We start from the raw sequence: 25,839 nt of genomic DNA, 5'->3' as shown, positions 1-25,839 counted from the left end.
GTGGATGGGACTAGAGGGTATTATGCTAAGCAAAATAAGTCAATCAGAGAAAGACAATCATATGATCTCACTTACATGTGGAATTCAAGAAACAAAACAGAGGATCATAGGGGAAGAGAGGAAAAAAATAAAACAAGACAAAATCAGAGAGGGAGACCAACCATAAGAGACTCAATCATAGGAAACAAACTGAGGGTTTCTGTGGGGGAGGAGGCTGAGAAGATAGAGTAACTGGGTGACGGGCATTAAGGAGGGCATAAGATGTTATCAGCACCAGGTGTTATATAAGACTAATGAATCACTGACTTCTACCTCTGAAACTAATACTACACTATATATTATTTAATTGAATTAAAAAAATAAAAATACAGGATGTTACACCGCCCTTGAAGAAGCCCTCCACCCTTTCCCATGTGATAGGTAGATGACAAAAACCTGATTGGGTGACAGGTGCTTGGAAGGTTAAACAGATTAAAACAGAGCCAACAGGCTCCTAAAATCCCTAGACTTAGAAACTCTAGTGGCAACCCTCTTAGGTCCCCTCCCTCTTCAGGAGCTCTGTATTATTGCTCAATAAACTTTGCTTTGTTGCCCACCACTCTTCATCTGGTCCACCTCTTCATTCTTCATGTGGCGTGACCAAGATCCACGGGAACTGAAGGAAAAGAAATCTTGCAGCATGTCCCCTCGGACATTTCAAGCACTTCATTAAAAACATAACCTAAGTTAGTTTGGCTATCCTAAAAAATGATATGATTATGTTCTTAAGTATACGGTCAGTATAAATATCAATATGAAATTCCAGTATTTTATTTATTTATTTTTTGAAATTCCAGTATTTTAAAACAAATTCAATTTAGGGACTTAAATATTAGGGGATCACCTATCTTTAAATGCAGGTGTATTGGAGTCATTGCTTGACTTGGGTTGTTGGCTGTTTCTGTATCCGAAGTAAAACATTAACTTACTGAATTTTTGCAACAAGTAGAAGTAGTGCAGGCTACCAGCAATTTTGAGAACAAGAAAAATGAAGCTCCCTGTTTTTGTAGTAGATGCATTTACAGCAAAAGCATTTTGTGGGAATCCTGCTGCTGTTTGCCTCCTAGAAAATGTAAGTACTTGGTTTTCAGGTGCAGTACCTGATTCTAGATTCATATTGAGCCAAATATTTCCTACAAAAAAAAAAAAAATTAGACCCACCTGTTTGACTTTGGTTCTTGTTCTCTGTCAAATGATATCAGCAACGTTCATGTCTGAGAGTTGATTTTAACCAAACTATGAGAGTGCTTGCGCACAGACGCTCTAAGTATGAAAAAAGAAAGATTTATGTAAGGAGGAACTAAAGCCAGTTAAAAAAACCAAAACAAAAACAGAGGACTCTTTGTTAGCCATCAGGTTTTCATTGAGTGAGCACCAAATGTGAAGGTGAATGAAATTAGGTGAGTTTTATGTGACTGGACATAGCTGATATTATATTTAACATAAAAATTTTAGCTGAGTATCTTTAACCTTACCTATTTCAGACAATTAGAAATTCTTTTCAGGACCAAGCAAAAAACATTTTGCAAGGAATTAAGTTATTAAGTAGAAGGAAGTACTTAAGCTCTAATACAGGGAGAATTCTGTTTCCTGAAAGTCTCATTTTAAAAATGGCTTTTGAGGGGCACCTGTGTGGCTCAGCTGGTTAAGTGTCTGGCTCTTGATCTCAGCTCAGGTCTTGATCTCAGGGTCATGAGTTCAAGCCCTGGTGGGGCTCCATGAAAAAAAAAAAAAAGGTTTTTGATTAGGATAAGTATTAACAGAATAGTTAAATATTCATTGACCTTCAGTGCTTTGTGTTTCTACCTGGCTATTAGGAAACAAGTTAAGGAGCTCTTCCACTCACAGAAGTTAGTTCAAGAGTAGATTATCTGAGAATTATTCCAGAAACACAGTAAGCAATTGATGATTTTAAGTAAGTTTTACTAATTTGGGCAAAGTATGTGTTGGGGACTTCAAGTGGAGTGAATGTCAACCTGCACATGAAAATCACCTAAGGTGGGGCGCCTGGGTGGCTCAGTGAGTTAAGGCCTCTGACTTCGGCTCAGGTCATGGTTCCAGGGTCCCAGGGTCCTGGGATCGAGCCCCCATATCCGCTCTCTGCCCAGCAGGGAGCCTGCTTCCTCCTCTTTCTCTCTCTGCCTGCCTCTCTGCCCAACTGTGATCTCTATCTGTCAAGTAAATAAATAGAATCTTTAAAAAGAAAAAAAAAAATCACCCAAGGAGGTGGCTCGTTTGTTAAGCCTCTGTCTTTGGCTCAGGTCATAACCCCAGGGTCCTGGAATTGAACCCCGCATTGGGCTCCCTGCTCGGTGGGAAGCCTGCTTCTCCCTCTCCCACTCCTCCTGCTTGTGTTCCTTCTCTCTCTGTGTCTCTCTCTGTCAAATAAATAAATAAAATCTTAAAAAAAAAAAAGAAAGAAAGAAAATCACCCAAGGAGCTTTCAAATTCCTACGCCAGAATCTCTGGAGGTGGGACCCAGGCAGCACTGTTTTTTAGTTCCCCAAGTGATTGCAGTGTGCTCTCAAGATGATGAATGCCTGGGGTTTTACTGAGATGGGTGAGTATGGTTGGTTGAGACCTTGTACACTTATTTTGTCCCTCCAGCAGAGCAGCAAAATGATGATGAAGAGTCCTCATCTCACTTTAAGAATACATTCATTATGCGACTTTGCAGCTGGCATTTTCCTACCCTAAAATGCGGAAAGTAATAAAGTTAATAGGTTTTATCAAGTAACACAAGAGTTTGGGAGGATTAGTGAGAGAATGATTAACAAGCAGATTTTAAATCGTGAACGTTCTTTAGAAACAAGCTGGCAAACAACTTCATGTCAAGGAATTGTGGAAGTGACTGAAATTGCTTGTCAAGAGTCTTAGTATCTTTGTTGCATGTCTCCATGTAGTATTCTTGAAGAGTTCTGAAAATAGCTTCAAGGGATTTACATACTCAGTTTTCACCAGATGACAAGAATTAGCATCATTCTTCAACTTATTCCTCTTACTTCCAGTACACTCACTGCACACCAGAGCCTTTTTCTCCTCTCTTCAAATATATTTTATACGTTATTTATGTATTTGGAAAAGCTAGGATGCAAAAATTTAAGCAAAGAACTTAGCATAGTTCAATGTGATCTGCCTCAGTAAGAATGGAAAAAAGAAAAAGAAAATAAGGAAGTCCATGACTCAGGGCTGCTCTCTAAAAAGTATTCCAATTCACTTCCGGGCTTTGCATCTATGATACCAGGCTAATTTGGTGGCCTGTCAGGGACAACTGAATAGATAATCAAAAGAATAATTTGCTAGTTTTAGATTCTGTGGATGGGAGAATCCTGTTCTCCTGGAGGCGAATTTGGCACTTTCCCTAATTCATAATCAATAAAAATTCTAGTGGAAGCATAAACTCGTGGTTTATGCCCTTAGATTCTTTGACCCATGGCTGGACACACTTAGAGAGAACACAAGTAAACTCAGGAAAATATCAGAGACTAAACCTTATAATGTGCTAAACCTTATAATGTTGCCCACAGTTCAGCAGGCGTTAGCCCATCATTACCGTACTCTACAAATATTTATCGACTTCTACCACAAACCACACTTTGGGGTAGGGATAGGAAGTACAAAGATTAGTAAATTGGCCTGCCCCTGAGGTGCTCAGAGTCTAGTGAAAGAAAAAGACATGTAAATCCAGTCATTATCAAATAGTTAACCACAGAGGCTAAAAGATCTAATGGACATCTAGGTTCTTTCCATAGTTTGGTTATTGTGGACATTGCTGCTATAAACATTTGGGTGCACATATCCCTAGATGTCCATCAACAGATGAGTGGATAAAGAAGATGTGGGGTATATATACAATGGAAAACTATGCAGCCATCAAAAGAAATGAAATCTTGCCATTTGAAACGACGTGGATGGAACTAGAGGGTATTATGCTAAGCGAAATAAGTCAATCAGAGAAAGACAATTATCATATGATCTCTCTGATATGAGGAATTTGAGAGGTAGGATACGGGAGTTGTGGGGGGTTAGGGAAGGAAACAATGAAACAAGATGGGATCGGGAGGGAGACAAATCGTAAGAGACTCAATCTCACAAAAGAAACAGGGTGGCTGGGGGGGGGGTGGAGGGTAGGAATAGGGTGGCTGGGTTATGGACATTGGGGAGGGTATGGTGAGAGCTGTGAAATGTGTAAGCTTGATGATTTACAGACCTGTACCCCTGGGGCAAATAATTCATTATATGTTAGTAAATAAAATAAATACATTAATTAAAAAATAAATTTTAAAAAGATCTAATGGAACCAGGTACAATAGGGACTCAGAGAACAGAACAGTGTTGGATTTTACAAAGGAGAAACTACTTCAGATTTTAAGTTAAGAGCTTCAAAGAAGTATTCTTTTTTTGTTTTGTTTTGTTTCAAATTATTAAAAAATTTGACTGAGTTGAGACTAATCACCAAAAAACAAACAAACAAACAAACAAACCCCAAAACAAAAACAACAACAACAAAACTTGATGGGCAGACTAAAGACAAGGCAATTGCACTTTGAACTGTTTGAATACTTGCAAAAAAGACCTTCCTACTTCTTCTCCTTCTTCTTTGACAAAAAGACTTCCGGAAGGAAAGGAAAAGAAAGGAAAAAATTCTGGGTGGCAATATTCCAAGAGCTTCTAGAATATTCTAAAGTTTGTTTTGTTTTCTTTCCTAGACAAGTCCATTTTTAAAATTTTCACATGAGTAACTCATAACACCGTACATTAGCTGAAAATAAAAACAGATTAAGAGCTAAATGGAACATGGAACAGATATTTGAAAAAAATATTTAAAACCTTATAAAATTGATAGTGTCCTCAAGTGCCTGACAATCAATCTGACAATAAAGATCACGTCATGGCATGGAAAGTGTATAGAAACAATGTTTTTTTTTTTTTTTTAAAGATTTTATTTATTTATTTGACAGAGAGAGATCACAAGTAGGCAGAGAGGCAGGCAGAGAGAGAGGAGGAAGCAGGCTCCTTGCTGAGCAGAGAGCCCGATGCGGGCCTTGATCCCAGGACCCTGAGATCATGACCTGAGCCGAAGGCAGCGGCTTAACCCACTGAGCCACCCACGCGCCCAGAAACAATGTTTTTTTTTTTTTTTTTTTTTTTGTCATAGAGAGAGAAGCGAGAGCAAGTACAGGCAGACAGAGTGGCAGGCAGAGGCAGAGAGAGAAGCAGGCTCCCTGCCAAGCAAGGAGCCCAATGTGGACGCTGGGATCATGACCTGAGCTGAAGGCAGCCGCTTAACCAACTGAGCCACCCAGGCGTCCCAACAATGTTTTTTTTTTTTTTTTTTTTAAAGATTTTATTTATTTATTTGACAGAGATCACAACTAGGCAGAGTCAGGCAGAGAGAGAGAGGAGGAAGCAGGCCCCCTGCCGAGCTGAGAGCCCGATGTGGGACTCGATCCAAGGATCCTGGGATCATGACCTGAGCCGAAGGCAGAGGCTTTAACCCACTGAGCCACCCAGGCGTCCCCCAACAATGTTTTTAAAAAGATTTTTTTAGGGGTGGCTCAGTCTTTAAGCATCTGACCTTTGGCTCAGGTCATGGTCCTGGGATCCTGGGATTGAGCCTCCACATCAGGCTCCCTGCTGGGTGGGAAGCCTACTTTCCCTCTCCCACCCCCCTTGCTTGTGTTCCCTCTCTTGCTGTCTCTCTCTCTGTCAAATAAATAAATAAAATCTTAAAAAAAAAAAAAAAGATTTTTTAGGGGAGGAGGGGCAGTGGGGGAGAGAGAGAGAATCTGGCTCCATGCCCAGCACAGAGCCCAATGCAGGGCTCGATCTCACAATCCTGAGATCATGACCTGAGCTGAAATCAAGAGATGGATGCTTAACCAACTGAGCCAACTGGGTGCTCCTAGGAACAACATTTAAAACAAAAACATTTTATTTATTTATTTGAGAGAGAGAGAGAAAGCAGGAGGGAGAGGGAGAGAAGATCTGAAAGCAAATACCACACTGAGCAAGAGCCTGATGTGGGGCTCTGTCTCACAATTGTGAGATCATGACCTGAGTGGATATCAAGAGCTGGATGCTCAATCAACTGAGTCACAAGGCATCCCCAGAAACAAAATTTTAAAGAATGAAATAGATATATTACTTTGACAGCTGTGTAGAAACTACAGGAACTCATGACTAACTACTTGAATAGGTCAGAGGGCTGGGGTAGTGCTAAGGGGTGATAGGTTGTTTATAATTCTGTCAATCAGCTTTATTTTTTTATTTTTATTTATTTTATTTTTATTTTATTTTTTTTTTTAGATTTTATTTATTTATTTGACAGAGAGAGATCACAGTAGGAGAGAGGAAGGGAAGAGATCACAGAGAGAGAGGAAGGGAAGCAGGCCCCCCGCTGAGCAGAGAGCCCGATGTGGGACTCGATCCCAGGACCCTGAGATCATGACCTGAGCCGAAGGCAGCGGCTTAACCCACTGAGCCACCCAGGCGCCCTTATTTTTATTTTTTAAAAGATTTTATTTATTTATCTGAGAGAGAGAGAGAGAGAGAGAGAGAACACAAGCAGGGGGAGGGGCAGAGGGAGAAGCAGGTTCCCTGGTGAGCAGGGAGCCTGATGTGGGGCTCAATCCTGGGACTCTGGGATCATGACCTGAGCTGAAGGCAAACACCCAACGACTGAGCCACCCAGGTACCCCAACCAGCTTCAATCAGTGAAAATAACATAACAATGGGGTAGAGAGCCCATATTTTATTCTTCATATTCTTTTTTTTTTTTTTTAAGATTATTTATTTGACAGACAGAGATAGAGATCACAGAGAAGCAGGCAGAGAGAAAGGAGGAAGCAGGCTCCCCGGAGCAGAGAGCCTGATGTAGGGCTCGATGCCAGGACCCTGCAATCATGACCTGAGCTGAAGGCAGAGGCTTTAATCCCTTGAGCCACCCAGGTGCCCCTATTCTTCATATTCTAACAAATCCTCAAGTTGTTTTGTTTTGCTGTTCTTGCTGCTGTGTGTACGTGTTTATGTATATGTAGGTGTATGTGTAGGGTGGGGTTTCTCAACAGTGGCAGTGTTGATATTCTGGACTGGGTAGTTCTTTGCTGTGTGAGGCTGTCATGGGCAATGTTGGTAACCGTGGGCTCTGTCCACTAGATGTCAGCAGTCTTCCCTTCTCCCCCTGTTATGAAAATGAAAAACCGCCCCCCAGTTGAGAACCACTGTGTCAGAGGATCTTTCCTAAAGATTGTATGTATGTATGTATGTATGTATGTATGTATGTATGTATGTATTTAGCATGAGCAAGGCAAGAGGCAGAGGGAGAGAGAGAATCTTCAAGCAGACTCAGTACTGGGTGTGAAACCTGATGCGTGGCTTGATCCCAGGACCTGAGATCATGACCTGACCGGAAACCAAGGGTTGGATGCTTAACCAACTGAGCCACTCAGGCACCCCTCAGGGGATCCTTTCCAAACACCAGTTTATTCTTGGGTTTTCCTGTTACAATTATCCATAAATAACAACTTTGCCGTGTGCCTAGTGTATGCATTTATTCCAATTCAGCTGGCATTTACTGACCATGTGCCATGTGCTGGACACTACGCCAGGATAAAATATAATATTCACATCTATGCATTTTTATTCTTTGAAACACTAACCCAATCATTTCCAGAGACAGCAAGGAGGACTGGCTTTGCAGTTTTAGAGGAATGCCTAGTTTTAGTTTCTAAACTACTTGCTGTTCCAGTTTTCCTGGTTAAATTTAGAGGGTAACAAAAGCCTTTTTCAAAAAAAAAAAAAAAAAAGCTTCTTTGCAGCTTGGTGTGTTATGTATTTAAGGAAGAATGAGTATATAGAAGTACTGTGTTTAGTTTGTGCTTTAACTCATTTGGGAAAGCTTATGATACAATGGCCATTTCCAAACTTGGTGCCCTTCCTCAGTGGATCATTGGCTCTGTATGCCTACACTGAATCAGAGGCTTCTGCGGTTTCTAGGGGGTTCCAAAGTCATATCTCATTTTTATCCCCAGAAAAGGCATGTGAAGAGTGCAGAGATTTTTCCAGGGCGTTGAAATATTTTCTCTTGTCTAGTATTTGAGGGAAAAGAGCAATGCAAGGGAGGAGGAGATTTTGATGTAGGAATTTCTGCTTCACTGGCTTCTAGAACATAACCCTCAGGTTTGGGAGTATTAACTTCAGGTAAGTTCAGCCAGATACTGTGCTAAATTGATTTTTATTTGTTATCTCATTTTACCTTTACATCTACTCTAAGAGAAGGTCTTTTTTTTTTTTTTTTTTTTTTTTTTTTTAGACTAGGCTCCACACCCAGTGTGGAGCCCAATGCAGAGCTAGAACTCATGACCCTGAGATTAAGAGTCAGGTGCTCAACGGACTAAGCCATTCAGGCACCCCTAAGATTAGGTCTTATTATTATCATCACCCCCATTTTACAGATGAGAAGACAGAGGCAGAGGAGGGTTAAGTAATTACCCAAGTGGCTGACCTGATCCTACCACAGGTCTGCGTGACTGCAGATCCTGAGCTTTTAACCTAGTCTGCTTACTACCAGACTAGCTGTCCTCCCCTTTTAATCTCCCATGGCACCCCTTATTTCCCAGTTGGTAGCATGCATTGCTCTTGTTGTAATTCATTCAATGCCTGTCTTCCTCACTAGACTGCACATTCTTTGACATCTTAACCTATTCTAACTTACTCCATGACACATGGCTTAACACATGAGAGGCACTAAATAGCTATCTTTTGAGCAAAAGCAAATCTGTTAATTGAATTATAGCAAGTTCTCTATCTTAGGAGTTCTAGCTGATTAACAACTACTCATCTTTTATTTATTGGTGAGTTGGGCTGGGCGGGATGTGCAAAGAGAGTATGAGCTTTGGGTTCTATGATGGGGCTGGAGATACAAGACACCCAGAAGAATTGTCAGGAACAACTGAAGACAGCCTACAGTTTAAGTGCTGCATTGTACAGACATCACTTCAAAATAGGAAATCCAAGTGCTTCAGAAGGAATCTTCCCTTTCTTCCAGGATCATTTAGAACTTTCCATACCAAGTGATTTTCCTCTGCTGGGATCTACCTACAGAAGAGGGACAAATGAACAAGGAAAGATAACAGGACAGTCATGTTTAGGCTGTCATATTTCCAAGCAGCCACAAGATGGGAGTATTTTAAAACTTTGCTCTGATTTTTTGATCATTAATGTTTGTGGGCCTTATGGTGATGAAACCTCAGTGTCCCTCGGCAGCACACCGAAACTCAGAAAAACAAACATGGCTCTGTCTTTGCTGTCAGAAATTTGATTCATGAGATTGCCAAAGGGAAATGTATATTAAAGCAAGACGAAAAAATTATTGGAATAAAAATTCAGTTTTTTTGCATGAACACAGTCTCCTGTTTCTCCAGCTCCCAAAGTTGAAGCAACTTTAGTCTTCTGATGATTCACTATTATCTTGACCTTTGGTTCCAGTGTAGAAATTTGGCTGCCTGTCATGCATATCGAGGACAGCTACTATCAAACTTTCTGCAGCGTCTCTGGTCCCTCAGGCAAATAGCAAGTGAATTTTAGGTGTCCTGGGGCAGAAAATACAGTTACAGAAATTCAAACTGTAATTGGTACAATACGCCAAGGTAGAGAGGACAGAAGAGTTGATGGTCAGTGAAGTGTGTATGCTAGCTGATGTGCCAAAAAGCCCATTTGCAAAGAAATCCATTAACAACAGACAGTGAGCTTGGCTATAATGTGGGATGCTTTAACGCTTTTTGAGACTCTTGTCCTAAAGGTGGAGGGAAACAAAAGACAAGAAGAGGAAGGACGAGGTTAGGGCGTGTGGCCAGATCAGAGGAAGGCCTGGCAGGCACTGCAGGTTCTCCCAGCCACGGCAGCAAATCCAGAAAGACCAACACAAGCTTTTGTTTATCACCCCTTCCATCCCCACCGAGGCCTGTGATTGCACACTCTGCAGTAGGGACTTAGTTGGCTCCCAGTTTCTCTCAGGGGTCGTTAGCCCAGGCACGTGGACCAGTTTCCACACAGAAAATTCAATGAGCCAGGGGGAGTGCTGCTGAACATCGTTGTCTTGTTGGCTGGGATGCCCAGCAGACCCAGCCCATCTACTCAGCGGGGAAGACTCACTCCCCAGGCCCCAGGCGTGACAGGTGTTTATGCCACTTCATTCCCACCATCCTGGTTCTCCTTACCTCGGCTCACAGAACCTTAGAGTGTCAAAGATTTAACAGAAGGAGAACAGAAGCGAGGTCAAGTGACTTTCCCAAGAAGCATCCCCAACACAAAACTCTTTGCCCATATTTTCCTGTCCAACTCACCCAAATATGCTCTTTTTCTAAGTCTACATCTAAAGTCCTAGAGTGTGTGTGTGTGTGTGTGTGTTTAAGATTTTATTTATTTATTTGACAGAGAGAGACAGCGTGAGAGGGAACACAAGCAGGGGAACTAAGGGAGGGAAAGCAGGCTTCCCGACGAGCAGGGAGCCCAATGCAGGGCTCTGAATGCGGGGCTCAATCCCAGGACCCTGAGATCATGACCTGAGCCGAAGGCAGACACTTAACAACTGAGCCTCTCAGGTGCCCCTAAAGTCCTAGAGTATTAATTGTCAAAAATCTATTTGTCTCAATTACACTCTGGTGTTGCTCCCTGTTGCTTTCTGATTCCCTACAAGATGCTAAGCCCCTTGAAAATGGGGTTGTATTGTATCCAAGAGGGCTGCTCAAACTTTAACCACCTAGAAATCTAGTTATAAAAAAAAAAAAAAAGGAAATTCTAATTTAGAAGGTGGAGGGGGGTAGCTAAAACTGTATTTCTAACACATTCCCTCGGTAGTGGTGCTGGCCTAGCACAGCATTTGGTAATTGACTGATTGCAGCTTTCCTTTAGAAACGCTGTTGTGGGGGCGCCTGGGTGGCTCAGTGGGATAAGCCGCTGCCTTCGGTTCAGGTCATGATCTCAGGGTCCTGGGATCAAGCCCCACATCGGGCTTTCTGCTCAGCAGGTAGCCTGCTTCCCTTCCTCTCTCTCTGTCCGCCTCTCTGCCTACTTGTGATCTCTCACTGTCAAATAAATAAATAAAATATTTAAAAAAAAAATTAAGAAACGCTGTTGTGGGGGGGGGGTGCCTGGGTGGCTCAGTGGATTGAGCCGCTGCCTTCGGCTCGGGTCGTGATCTCAGGGTCCTGGAATCGAGTCCCACATCAGGCTCTCCGCTCTGTGGGGAGCCTGCTTCCTCCTCTCTCTCTCTCTGCCTACTTGAGATCTCTGTCTGTCAAATAAATTAAAAAAAAAAAAATCTTTAAAAAAAAAAAAAAGAAAGAAACGCTGTGGGAACCCATCTCATCTGATAGACATTGGTTTTCTGGTCTGCAGTGTGCTAAAGGGATAATAATGGTTTGTCTTTGTTATGGGGAGGCAGAGTGGTGTGGCTGCTTAAAGCATGGATTTTGAGCTACTCAAAATAAAAGCTAACATTTTCCAAGTACTTGTTGTGTGTTGGGCACCGTGATGAGCACTTTATTTGCATTATTAGATTTAATCTTTTGAAAGAAAAATGTTAAGTAAAACACAAATCATTGTGTTTGAATTGCAGACAATACATCTCAATTTCTTAAGTCATTTCTCTCTCTCTAGAACCCCACAGCGTCTATAGATTTTGAAGACAGTGCCTCTTTAAGAAAAGCTTAGTAAGTCTGCTAGGATCTTTATATCAGCTGATAGTTTAAAAAATGACTGACTTGTCACAATAACCACCGTTTTGTGCCTTATATGAGTACGTGGAACATATTTCAAAAGAATTTGAATCAACTAAAAGATAATGGGTGCTTAACTTGCCTAAGTCAGTTAAGTGAATTTTGAATTTATCAGTATAAAGTTATAAATCTTATTTCTGGGTTTTGGGGGCTCAAGAATAGCAAATTTGGCCAAAGCAAAAATACATTTGTCTTGAGACTTCTTTAGAATTCAAAATCTAACTAGCAAGTATTTATTGATTAAAAATTTGATTTTCATTCTCTAAAGGAAAACTCATGTTTCTGACCCCCCCCCTTTTTTTTGAGTTAAGAAGAATGTCTGTGCATGTATATATATGTATTTGTGTGTCTTCACAGGAACTTTTCCACCTAAGTACTGTTGTCCTCATTTTAAAGGTGTGGAACTGAGACACCATGAGATTAAATGACTTGCCCAGTTTTGCACTGCTACTAGGACCTGACCCAGGATATAGTTCACATTATTTTCTTAACCATTTATTTTGAAAAGTTTAGAACTTAAGAAAAAGTTTTGAGAATGGTACAATGAACATCCATATACCTTTCCTCTCGATTCACTGGCTGTTACCATTTACAAAGCCCATTCTTAACCATTCTTCCGTTTATTCGGCATATTGTGACTTAAGGATTTATACAACCTCTCTGTGTTTGATTTCTTTATATGCATGTGGACAAAATATTTACTTTGAGAGTTTTAAAGATGAAGATGAAGTGGGGCGCCTGGCTGGCTCAGTTGGTAGAACATATTACTCTTGATCTTAGAGTCGTGAGTTCAAGCCCCATTTTGAGCATAGAGCTTACACATACAAAACAAGTAAAAATGAAGATGTCGTGAATAATATATTCTTCCAGCAAATGTTTATTGAGCTCCTACCATTCTGGGATGAGTATAAGGTATAAGTAAAAAACAAACAAACAAGATAGAACATTGTATGCCCTCATAAACTCAGATGTTGGGGGACAGACAGTGAAGGGACACAGTGGGTAAATTCAGGTGGTTTAAGCATTGCGAGGAGACAAAGCCTTTAGACAGAGCACCTTGGAAGACTTCCTGGAGGAGGTGAACTCTAGCCTGAGGCCTGACTCATAAAAGGGAGTGAACCCTGTATAGATGGGAGCAGAATGGGCCAGCCTACCCAGAGTGGATACTGAAAATCTTTTTATTCAACAAGAAAGGGAGATTGTGGTGTTTCCTTTGTGGAGATTGTTTAGAAGAGAACATAATCTCTCAGGTAGACTAGATAAAAGACAGGGCTGGCCAGTAGGTTTTTGAGTCTTTCCTAGCTTTGACATCTACAGCTCTTCATAGAGTGCTACAAGCATAGATTTCCAAGAAACAATCTTTATAAAAGTGTCTTGACTTCCTTGGAAATTATTTTCTTTTAGGCAAGTAACTTTTAACATTCACAAGTTGTGTTATTAACTAATGGCAGTTGCTGTCCAAGGAAGTCTGATTTGTATTTTTGGAGTCTCAATAAATTTTTGTTTCCAATTTAGAAACTGGATGAAGACATGCATCAAAAAATTGCAAAAGAAATGAACCTCTCTGAAACCGCTTTTATCCGAAAACTGCACCCCACTGACAACTTTACACAAAGTAAATATGCCTTTTTTTTTTTTTTTTAAGCCATTCTTGCACGGTACCAGAAGCTGCTTTTCCAGTGGGGGAATGGTATTGCAGAGAGATGCCCACTAACTATTTGCATGCAGACAGGAAAGAAGGTGGGGAGATTCTGATTTGGTTTTCAGCTCATCCGGGGGAGTAGGTGTGGGGTTATTTGAATGTTTCAGCTCTAGATCTGGCACTGGGGAGCCTTAGGATGCTGGCGTAGACTTTACTCCTCTTTCATAATGCATTTCAGCTATTAATCATGCTAGGGAAATATTTAGAAAAGAATAAGAAAAATGAAATTTTGTAACCCACTTGTATGAGAATGATCTTGTCTCTCTTTGGCTTATCCTCCTTCAAAGGTTCCTGCTTCGGATTAAGGTGGTTTACGCCGGCGAGTGAGGTACCCCTATGCGGCCACGCCACCCTGGCTTCTGCAGCTGTGCTGTTCAACAAAATAAGTAACATGATTTTCTTTTATGAACCTATCACTAAGCAAATAGCAAGTTGTTTTTTGTTTTTTGTTTTTTTTTAATTCTCACTCTTTGTGATGAATCAAAGTCACTGGTATCAAGACATTACAGAGTCCTATTCATGCCATTCAGGACGCTGAAACAGATACAGCTTCCCAAAACTCTGGCCTTTCTGATTATGTGCCAGGCCTATTGGAGAGCTCTGGTTGTTGTTCCCTAGAATGTCATTTTGTTTTGAACAGGAGCTGTCTGGTCTCTGACCAGCACAGGAGGGGAGCTTGCAAGACACAATACGTGTTTCACATGATGTGGTATCAGAGAACCATAAGGCACATTTTGCTCCAAGTGTGTCCCCACCCACACTAAGATTCATTTCACAAGAGCTGCTTCTTCTTCTTTTTCTCTTTCTTCTTCTTCTGCTTCTTCTTTTAAAGTAAACTCTATGCTCAACATGGGGTTTGAACACGCGACCCTAGAGTCACATGCTCTGTGGGCCGAACCAGCCAAATGCCCCTCACAGGAGCTTCTTGACTCTGATGTTTAAAGATCCATGAACCGCAGCTAGATATACATCCCTTGTGAAGAGACGATGTTGGACCTCAGTCCTACCAGTTTTCATCTTTGTTACATTTAGTGTAACAAAGATCAGGGCTCTGTGGGAATGAGGCAGAGAAGAGATGCATAGAAATGCCCTAGAAATGGGGATGGAAACAGCCATGAATGGGTGTAGACAACAAACAGAGGCTTAAGTGAGGAAATAAACAGGATGCTATGACAGAGGGTAACAGTGGGGAGAGCAGCATTGGAAAAGGAGGTTCTCTGGCCAGTTACATAGATGGGGAGGGTAGGGGGTGCTGTTACAGAGCCAGTTCCCCCGGGAAGCACACTGCATGCTGGGAGAAGTGCAGGCAGTATTCTTGGAGGTCAATATTGGCAGGGGAGTAAGGGAAAGCAGAATAGAACAGAGGGACATGATGAACTGCAAAGTGGTAGCAACAAAGAAAGGCCTAGGCCAAATCCACAGGGAGAGGTGAAGCTGTGAAGATCCTTCAAGTACTATAGTTCCAAATAGAAACAAAGGTATAGGCCTTTATACCCTCCATTGACCTGCATCCAATGCCCACAGAAGCAGCCTGACTTTGGGGAATGTGACTCACAGAGTGGGACTCAGCTGAGGTGTCAGTCCTCAATACCCCTGGCAGCTGGGGCAGGGCTGTGTGAAGGCGGAGACAATCACGTCTTCAGGCTGCATCTGAGAGCAGCTGCCTCCTTCAATGCATGCGTCGTCTTTCTTTCCTTGCCTCACCTAGTCCTGCCTTCAGAGGGGAAGGTTGAGATGCTGGACAGCAGCATCCACTTAGAGAAGGGGATCTTCAGGCTGAAGAATATCAAGCCATATGTGCAAAGAATTCGAGTGGGAGGAGGACTATTGGGGCAGAGGCAGCAGCAAATGCAAGGATGTAGTTGGTAAACCTGGAGTGGCTGGAGTTTCGGCGGGGTGGGGGGGGACTGGCAGGAGGTAACACGAGGCCATGCTACCATGTAGCCCATTATATGTCTTAACAAGATAATTTTTGTTTCTGTGGATAAGGGACAAAAATGAGAGCAGGAATATACCCTGAAATATTGCTTAGGAACTCAGTCTTGAAAAAAGATTTTACTGGGGCGCCTGGGTGGCTCAGTGGGTTAAAGCCTCTGCCTTCGGCTCAGGTCATGATCCCAGAGTCCTGGGATGGAGCCCCCGCATTGGGGTCTCTGATCAATGGGGAGCCTGCTTCCCCCCCACCTCTGCCTGCCTCTCTGCCTACTTGTGATCTCTGTCAAATAAAGAAAAAAATCTTGAAAAAGATTTTACTGAAGTTGGATTGCGTGTCTTTTGAAAACCCCACAGTTTTTGGTGTGAGGCAGAGATCTGGAGTAATAGCCTTCAGATTGATGCCCCCATGGAGTGTCTTAAGTTTCGATAAGATAAACTAAGAAAAAAATTCTTTGCAAATAATGATGTCTTCCACCAATTATAATGAGAAAAATTAAACTTTGGGTTTTAAAGTATACATTTTATAGTCAGTGAAAGTTAACCAACCATGCCAAATTTCCTTACCCTTTTAGATACGGTTACATTTTATAGAAATATGAAGGAGGAAAAAAGAATTAGGTCACAGATCTTTGTTTTCACTAAAAATGTCACCCACACTGAGGTAGATAAGTGGGCCAAGTTGTATCAGTAACATGAAGGGCTAGTATATCAGCATTTGTGGCCCAATATTTAAATAAAAAATTTTTGTGTAGCTTGGTTTATTTAGAGTAAACTTGATTTGTTTCTAGTAGCCTGTCATTCATAATTTGTATGTTCAATTCATCATCCCCCCGGCATATTTTAGATTAGTATTATTTGTAACAATCTAGTATTGTAGATGGGTACTCAAAAATCTGCTTTAGAAAACACTATTACATCCCTATGAAGTAGGTTTAATTATTACCCCATTTTATTGATGAGGAAATTGAGGCTTAAGGAGGTTAAATAATTTTTTCAAGGACACAGTTAGCATAAAGGAACTGGCATTTGAAGCCTTGCAAGTCCAATCAGATACATTCTTGGTTCTCAAGTGAGAATCCGGTGGGGGCTATCTCTACGCTGGACCCCAGTAACCCAAACCTGAACCTCTCCTTACAGGAAAAGGCAGCACTGCCAGGGAATCTAAGACAATGCAATAGTGATCAAAACAGATGTGCAAATCTATGACAAAGTTTATTTCCCTATTTCTTGTTTTCCTTTCAGAGAGTTTTCTAATTGATAAAGTAAGACTCTTTTTTTTTTTTGGTCCAGAAAACGTGAATAACGTTCTAACCTTTGTCACTCTGAGTGGGGAACTGAAGGCCAGAAGAGCAGAGGACAGTATTATCTTGGATCTACCTCTTTATCCTGCCCACCCCCAGGTCAGCTCTTTCTCACTACTGCCATGAGCCTTGTTGACCGACAGCTCATGTACCTTACAACGGTTTTGTCTTTTTTTCCCCATCTAGGACTTCCATGAAGTGGAGGACTTGATAAAGGTTGGTGAAAAGAATTAAACCTAAGCTCTTGTGATTTGGTCATTTGTTGTTTGAACACAAAGATTCAGTACCATTTGGGGGCACCTGGGTGGCTCGGTCAGTTGTGTCTACCTTCGGCTCAGGTCACGATCCCGGAGTCCTGGAATTGAGTCCCGCACCAGACTCCCTGCTCTGTGGGGGAGCCTGCTTCTCCTTCTGCCTCTCTCTCTTTCTCTCTCTCTCTCATAAAAAAATAAACAAAATCTTAAAAAAAAAATGTTCAGTACCATATGACCCCCAAAGTAGGCCTTCTATTGGTATAAGCAGTCCAGCCTAAGCTTGGATGAAAAGTGAATGGTACATTTGAAGTGTGAATTTTAATGTTGAATCTGTTTGGTGAGAAGCTTGAGCAGTTATCCCTGGATTTCCATTGCCAGCATTACCCTTCATGAAGGAAGGGGGAGGAGAGACTGCTGTGCAGTGGGCTGAGCACAAAGGAAGTGGAAACTGCTGGGCAGGGCAGCCCCGATTTCTGTGGTGAAGGAGGCTGAGGTGAGGGAATGTGATTTGATGGAGGCAGGCAGGAGAGCATGGGCAACTTGACAGAGAAGGCAAGATTCATAGCCTGGCTTCCTCAAGAGGTCTAAGAAGGGGTGTGTCTTCATAACTTTCATAATGATCCTGCTAATGAACATTTTGGGGAGCTTCCCTGGACAGTACCAGGTGCTAAGGTTTTCATATGTACTATCTAACTTAACACAGTCACCAGGTGAGGTTGGCACTACTATCGTTCCATGGAGATTCCAGGGGACTCGAGCAGCCCTACATGCCCCCGTTCTTAGTCTGTAGAGAAGGAAGGGCCCGGTTAGGGCCAGGGCAAAGGCTGCAGTGAGAAAACCAGTTCTCACTAAATGGCCTGTTGTGGGTACCACTGGGGTGTTTCTCAGTGAATGTTCAGTTACAGCATTTATGATCTCTTTAGGGTCTTGCATTATCTATGTTTTCCAAGAGTAGAAGCAAGCATTACAGATTCTGAATTTACACTCAGTCCCATCTATGGCCTGGGGTTTGAAAGACAAGCCAAATTCATAAATGAGCTGCTTTAAGCATGTTGACAAGAAAATGGAGAATATTCACAGTATAGATGTTCATGGCAGAAAGAACTTAACGTGGTGTCTCTAAGCCTCAGGATCAGCATTTGTAAGGTGGGGATGCTAAAGGGTTGTTTCTCCTGAGTATTGTTATTTTGTGTTCCTAGAAATTGGCCATAAGATTCTCCGCCGAGAATCGGACTTTCAGATTGACATCAGAACTCATGCAGAGGAGGGTGAATGCCCCTTGCAGAAGCTAACAGGCCCCAAGAACAGATGGGATCTGGCTGCAAGAGTTTCCATTTTCAGAGGGAGGGAACTTGTTCAGCTGTGGTCACAGGGGCAGACAGCCAAGTCACCACCCAAAGCAGAGGGAGTCTTGGCTTTGGGACCCCGAACATCTCAGTTCCTGAAGAAGGTTCGAGAACCTGAAGCGACCTAATGATAGCCAGACAAGTACTGTGTAATTCTCATCTGCTCTGAGGCTGGCCAGTGGTGGTGCCAAATGACTTGGAGGGGCTTCCCCGCTCAACAGCCCCCTCAGCTCTCCAAGTCAACAGGCAAACAGACAAACAATGTTCTAGGATGTGAGCATGATTATACTCAGTCTCAGGTAAAGTGTGGATGCAGGAATCTTTAGGAAATATTGCTATGTTACTGATATGCAGCCTACCATCAAAATGAAAACACTGGTTGCCAAGCAGAGCAGTGTTTAGATGAGTATGCTAGTCTCCAGTTCCATTCAGACTGCTGACCCTGAGTCCTTGCCTTGTAGAGTCTTCTAGCTACTGCTGCTGGGACTCCACATGTATTATTTCATTTAATCCTTGCAGCAATGCTAAGAGGTGGGCCTGGGCCCTCCATTTCTACAGACAGTAGACACTAGTGATTCAGAGCTTTGATTCCAGGGCCCCTCAGATCTGGGTCAAGGCGTGTGTGTGTGTGTGTGTGTCCCTGTCCCTGGGCCTCTCTAAGTCTTCTTCCTTACTTGTGGGGAAAATGTCCATTTGAAGGATTAGCATGTTGAGGTCCATAGTAATACTTGTGAACAATGCCTTTCTTCAGCTCTCAGAGGGTGAGCTCAACCCCCTTAAAGGTCTTTGGTCTCCAGAAAACTGGCCTTCCCTGGGCAACACCTTGAGTCCTGAAACTGAACTAAAACCCTTGGGATCGGGGACATTGGGTGTGCCTGGTACTCAGAAGATGTTCATGAGAGATGTTCCCCATACAGAAGATCAATGATTTGACCCTGAGGAGTTTTTGGTCTCTGCAGACTGCCATAGGTGATACACGGGTCCAAGACATCCGCTATTCTCCAGATACCCGAAAACTCCTTGTCCGACTCAGTGATACTTACAAGAGGTAAACAAAATTTTTGGCTTCGGCAGCACTTTGGGGAGGGCTGAGAACCCAGATTTATAGCGCTGTCTTTGTCTGGCTGTGCTAGGTCCAGTCAAAGCATGGTTTATGCAGAGACTTGTTCTCAGAGAGGAAAATAATTCTACTTGCTCTCTCATTCCGTCCTGCTGAGCCATTTGGGCAAAAGCTGCACCCTCGCTGGCTTTACAGAGTCTGTGTCGTGGTCTGTGAGATGGGTTTGTCCTAATTCATCCCATTTATGAACCAGGTCATTCCTGGAGAACCTGAAGGTGAACACCCAGGATCTGCCACAAGTGGAAAACACAGGGAAGGTGAAAGGACTCATTCTCACCCTTAAAGGAGAGCCTGGAGGGCAGACCCAAGCATTTGACTTTTACTCCAGATATTTTGCACCGTGGGTTGGTCTGGCTGAAGACCCCGTAACAGGTACTTTTTGATTTGGGTCCTGGGGAGGGTTCAACAGTGGAGAAAGTGCCCTTCACAAGACCTTTCAGGTTGTTTGGGTTTTGAGCTGTTTTTGTTTCCCTTTATGCCGCTGCCCTATTCCTTCCTGAAGTCTCCTGTGAAAACTACAGAACAAAGGAGGCAGTATAGCTGGGTTAAACCTTCACACCCCACAGCCTGGGTTTGCAGCCTCGCTGCCTAACTGTTGACCTTGGGCCAATCTCTTAACTTTTTAAAGTTTCTATTCCCCTTGTTGTGATGAATCACTGAATTCTACTCCTGAAACCAATATTACACTGCATGTTAACTAACTAGAATTTAAATAAAAACTAAAAAAAATGTTTCTATTCCCTCTTCTATAAAGTATGAGTAATACTTCATAGGGTTATGTAAAAACAATGCATGGTAAATGCTTAGCACAGTACTTGGCACATGATAAATGCCCCATAACTATTAGCTATTTTAATAATAATGACAGAACTTGTTCCCTGAACTAACACTTCCAGATCTACCATTTGCAAAATTCAGGGGCCAATGTCCTCTATAGTCACAAAGCCTTTTGTTTTTTCCAATGACCACCCTGCATGATCATTGAAACATAAATAAGATTTATTTTCTGAAGGATAAATTCCTGGGTTGTCAGTGGGAAACACAAAGTGGGTGGGATGGGTTTGGGAACATGGTTATTCAAGATCTACCTGCTAGAAGCAGAGGGATGAAATCAAAGATGGGCAAGAAGGGGAAGCTTCCTCTTTTCATCCTCTTAGAAAAGAGTGGGCTGAGCAGAAAAAAGGGGGCGGGGGGGGGATACTTGACGGAGGAGGTTGGTGGATGTGACAATGGCCAGGGCAAAAGGAGGCTGGGAGGAACCTTTGAAGCTCCGGCTCCAAACAGAAGACAGAGGCTGAGACGGTTTCAGGACTTTGACCTAGTTCACTCTCTGAGAAACAAAACACATGAAATTCAAAGCTCAGAAAAGCACTTTTCTTAAAGAGTCGGGAAAATGCCCAATGACATCCAAATAGTACACATTGACCCTTCCCCAAAGAAAAGAAGTTTCTAGTGGATTTACACATGCACAGCTGCTTCACAAAGATTTTAACTGGTACAGAGTCTTTGGGCTATCATGATCAACAATCTCAGCTTGCTTGAGACTGAGGGATTTCTCAGCATCTAGGACCTTTGGTGCTAAAACCAGGACAGTCTTGGGTGAACTGGGATGACTGGTCACCCTAGGTGGACCTCCCTTGATCTTTAGTAAGTTTTCCTGAATAAAACCCATCCTTGTCTCTCCCAAAGACTCTTCTGTCAGCTATTACTTTGAATTTTATTTCTTCATTTTAATATCTATTCACTGATTTAAACAAGGGCACAGTCGAATGAAAAAAAACAAACCCTCACTAAAAGAAAGTTTTTTTGGTACTAAAAGCCTAACAATGTTGGCTTGGTGGAAAATTTAACCTATTGTCAGAGTTCCCAGTATTCCTTGCATATTCATCCTAGGAGGAAGGAGATAATTCCCTTGAAATATTAGGGAAAGATTTAGGTAAGTCCTTGGTCGTCCTACCATGGGCTGACAATGAGCTGATAGGACAAGAATTAAAACCTCCATTTAACTAATTCAAAAGATATATGCACCATTGTGTACCATACATAGCCAAGATGTGGAGGCAACCCAAATGTCCATCGACAGATAAATGGATAAAGAAGATGTGATGTGTGTATATACACATAGCCACACAAACACTAGAATATTATGCAACCATAAAAAAAGAATGAGATTTTTGCGATTTGCGACAACGTGGATGGCCCTAGAGGTATTACGCTAGGTGAAATGTCAGACTGAGGAAGATAAATACATATGATTTCACTCATGTGTGGGATCTAAAAAGCAAAACAAACAAATAAACAAAACCCAGAATCAGACCTATAAATACAGAGAACAAACTGATGATTCCAAGAGGGAAGGGGGTTTAGGGGATGGGTAAGAAAGGTGAAGGGGAGTGGGAAGTGTACCTACAGGCTTCCAGTTATAGAATAAATAAGCCACAGGTATTAAAGGCACAGCATAGGGAATATAGTCAATGATATTGTAATAGCATTGTATGGTGATGAAGGGTAGCTATACTTGTGGTGAGCAAAGCATAACATAGTTTAATCACTCTGTTGTACACTTGAAACTAATGTAACATTGTGTGTCAACTAGACTCAAATGAAAACATAGGAAAAAAGGCCCTGCAGTTTGATTTGGCCTTCAGAAAGTGTAAAACATAGCAGATACACTATTTGGAGAAACTTCTCTATAAATTCTGTGTTTTCCTTTCTATGTCCATTCATAATCCCACATTCTACTGTGGCCATGGCCAACATCATGACCAAGTCATCTAAGGTTTAGTTAGACTGGATAGTTGGTTGTAACTGCTTAAAAATTTACCACAATGTCACCTCTGTTTTTGTATCATAACTTCTCACTTCTTTTAAGGGTCGGCACATGCTGTTCTCAGCAGCTACTGGTCTGAGCAACTGGGGAAGAAAGACATGCATGGTAGGGTGGGTTTTTGGTTTTGGGTTTTTTTTTTTTTTTTTTTTTTTTTTTAAAAAATATTTAAACTTTAGCTAGCATTCCTTCTCATATGTATTATTGATTTGAAGACGTAATTAAATGTCCTATATCACCCATATGAAAACAAAAGATTTACATTCCTTCACTCTGAATCCTCTGTTCAGATCATCTTCCACCCCTGTCCCTCCCAACCCACAGACACACTTCTAATACAGTAAGTGCCCAAGAAATGTTTGTTGCTGTATAACTTTGGCCCAGTGAGGTTGCTTAGACCGTGACACATCGAGATGGGATGATTACCAAAGTCCCTTATTGCCATTGCTAGTCATGGGATTGAATCAAACAAATTGCTTTTGAACCAAGTCCCCTAATGACTTGGGGGAGGGGCGAGAGGAAATAGATTGCAGCCAATGGAGGCCCAATAGTCAAAGTGGGAATCTGACCCTCCAGGAAGGAGGTTTTATGCAGTGGGAGGGTCATGCCTCTGACTCTCATTTGGGGATACCAGGTTGGCCGGTCTTTCTTTGGTGAGCCTAGTTACTCTCCTACACACCAGGAAGGCAGAGGCTGTGCCTCTTGTTTGCCTGACTTGTGTGGCTGCTTGATTAAAGCACAGGGGTGAACAAGCTTTGTTCTTTGTCTTTCAGACCTGGAAAGATGGGGCTCTCTGTGGAGGGCCAAGATCACTTCCCTTTATCTTTTTAGATTTCTATTCCATGCCTCTCCTAGACAGAAGTGGGGAGGAAGCTCTAGGCGGGATGCGTCTGGGACATTACAGGAAGTGACAGAGGAGACTCAGGAAGAGAAGATGTGGGCCTGTGTGTTTTGTGGCTCAAATTGCATTTACGGTCTCTCAGTCCTCAGAAAAACAGGGCAGGCTGGGCAGTGCTATGGACAGAGGAAAGAATACATTCTTTCCATTGAGCTGGGAGGGTTCTGGAGCTTATAAGAAGAGGTCTTTAACTATGCCCTGTGAATTAGAAAGGGTGAAAATGAACAATATTAATTTATGACTTGTTTTATGTTTCCTTTAGCCTTTCAGTGTTCCCGCCGAGGAGGAGAACTGGAGATTTCACTGCGTTCTGATGGACGGGTTGACATTAGGGGAGGCACTGCTGTTGTTTTGGAGGGCACTTTGACAGCCTAGAAATGGTTATGGTTCGGTGCTGTGATTTTTGAATAACAAAGTATTTTCTGCATAAAAAGAAATGTAGGGGCGCCTGGGTGGCTCACTCGTTAAGCCTTGAGTGTCTGCTTTTGGCCTGGGTCACAATCCCAGAGTTCTGGGTTCGAGCAGGGCACAGGGCTCCCTGCTCAGTGGGAAGCCTGCTTCTCCCTCTCCCACTCCCCCTGCTTGTGTTCCCTCTCTGGCTGTCTGTCTCTCTCTCTCTGTCAAATAAATAAAATCTTAAAAAAATAAAATAAAAAGAAATGTAAGCGGCTGCCTTTACCAAATTTGCACAGCTGTTCAGTTCACTCACAGGTTAGAAACAGAAAAACTAAGACATATTAATGGAAGTTTCATCATGCTTCCTAAATACTTCATGGAGTTTTGGCTCTGTCTGTGAGTGTATTTGACATAGAAGTAACCAGTAACAAAGAATAATGTTGTCACCTTCGATTGTGACTACCAATCACAGAATGAAGAGCACGTTTATGAGAAGATCAAACCATTTAAGCTTAGGTGTGAATATATCTGATAGCCATTAAAAAGACCCAATAACTGGGGCGCCTGGGTGGCTCAGTGGGTTAAAGCCTCTGCTTTTGGCTCAGGTCATGATCCCAGGGTCCTGGGATCGAGCCCCGCATCGGGCTCTCTGCTCAGCAGGGAGCCTGCTTCCTCCTCTCTCTGCCTGCCTCTCTGCCTACTTGTAATCTCTGTCTGTCAAATAAATAAATAAAATCTTTAAAAAAAAAAAAAAAAAAAAAAAAAAGACCCAATAACTATGTGGAAATATTGAAAAAATATCTCATGACATAATATTAAGAAAGGGAATTGGACTACAAATGTTAGCAAAATTATGTCTATGGAAAATATGAATGTATATGGACAAAAATGGGGCATGGGGATAGAAAGGTGACAGCTGTATATATGTGTGTCTGTGTTGGGGGGTAAAATTGGGAGTCATTTTAATGCACCTAAAAAATTATTTTCCTTATCAGAAAATACTCATGTTCATTAACTAAAAATCAGGACATACCACAGAATAACCAAAAACCCAGAAATTTCAAAAAAGTGTTTGTGTATTAGTGTAATACACATTTTATCAGTGATAAAATTAAATACTAAAAGCAGTATAATATCTTTATCTTGATACATAGTTTTGGAGTGATGTCTTAAAAAACATTCTTCTCTTAATCTTAATAAATATTAAGGTTAATAAAATTGGTTCTAACATATTTTCAATTCAGTGAATGTATAATGTTGAATATCTATAACTGACTTTGGGATGGGGACTTTTTCAAGACATTAAGAGGGTTTCAGGTGATCTCATCGATGGCAATTCTCAGCCATCTCAAAAAACTGCAAGCTAATCAGTTAGAAATTCCAGTAGTGTCCCAATTTTTTGTGACCTTACTGCTACCACATTTTCTATTTTTATTTATTTTTGCTAAGGCATGTGACAATGAATTTATTCTAGCAGTAATCTTGTGTTTCTGCTGATTTGCAATGAAGTAAACGATTCACTGGCTTCAGACTTTAGCTTAATGAGTACCCAATGACCTGGTGCATAGCTCACAGCTTCTCCCAACTCATCAGTGGGTCATGACACCATGGGTGACAATCACTGGAGGTTTTTCACAAAGTACAAGGTTTTCTCCATCTTGAACTGAATTGTTTGAGTGATTTTATATAAATGCATAGTTGTAAGTTTCTGAATTTTATCTCCACAATGTATGGTAAGTTCTTTTTAAACTTACTTCTTTTAAAAATTCAAGTATAATTAATATACAGTGTTATATTAGTTTCAGGTATGCAATATAGTGATTCAACAATTCTATATGCCTAGGGCTCATCATGATGGAGCATACTCTTAATTTCCTTTTAAGTTCTTAATAGATATTTTTGGGATACAAGTCCCTGAGGTTATTTGGAAAAAATTTTTTTTTTTTTTTGCATGAAAGTTGCTAGTTGAAACATCTGAGTTGACTTTGCATCCTATATTTTTAAAGATTTTTATTTATTTATTTGGTATAGAGAGAAGGAGAGCATAAGGAGGGTGGGAGGTGGGGAGGGGCAGAGGGAGAGGGAAAAGCACACTCCCCACTGAGTCGGGAGCCCGACTCAGGGCTCAATCCTAGGACCCTAAGACCTGAGCTGAAGGCAGATGCTTAACCAACTAAGACACCCAGGTGCCCCTTTGTCTTATATTTTTTAACTCTGTATTCACTTTTGTAAGTGATTCTT

The 25,839-nt window shown here is 41.8% G+C and overlaps 1 protein-coding gene across 3 annotated transcripts; it reads left to right on the top strand.

The window, feature by feature from the left end:
- Positions 1–987: 987 nt before the first annotated feature.
- Positions 988–23,714, top strand: PBLD (phenazine biosynthesis like protein domain containing). 3 transcript variants are annotated; one of them, XM_004777833.3, is made up of 9 exons: positions 988–1,111; positions 13,335–13,434; positions 13,809–13,907; positions 16,747–16,856; positions 16,944–16,973; positions 19,317–19,405; positions 19,671–19,849; positions 22,350–22,412; positions 23,465–23,714. In XM_004777833.3, exons 1-9 carry the CDS (start codon positions 1,028–1,030, stop codon positions 23,575–23,577), a joined length of 867 nt encoding a protein of 288 aa, XP_004777890.1. In that variant the 5' UTR covers positions 988–1,027; the 3' UTR covers positions 23,578–23,714. The 3 variants fall into 3 exon arrangements, with proteins under 3 accessions (XP_004777890.1, XP_004777889.1, XP_004777891.1); XM_004777832.3 differs by having other exon boundaries at positions 19,275–19,405; XM_004777834.3 differs by lacking the exon at positions 22,350–22,412 and having other exon boundaries at positions 19,275–19,405.
- The last annotated feature ends 2,125 nt before the right edge of the window (positions 23,715–25,839 follow it).

This window comes from Mustela putorius, unplaced genomic scaffold, assembly GCF_011764305.1.
Source record: "Mustela putorius furo isolate JIRA1106 unplaced genomic scaffold, ASM1176430v1.1 tig00000698_pilon_pilon_pilon, whole genome shotgun sequence".
Taxonomy (NCBI): Eukaryota; Metazoa; Chordata; class Mammalia; order Carnivora; family Mustelidae; genus Mustela; species Mustela putorius.
This window is presented reverse-complemented; position numbering and strand designations above follow the sequence as displayed.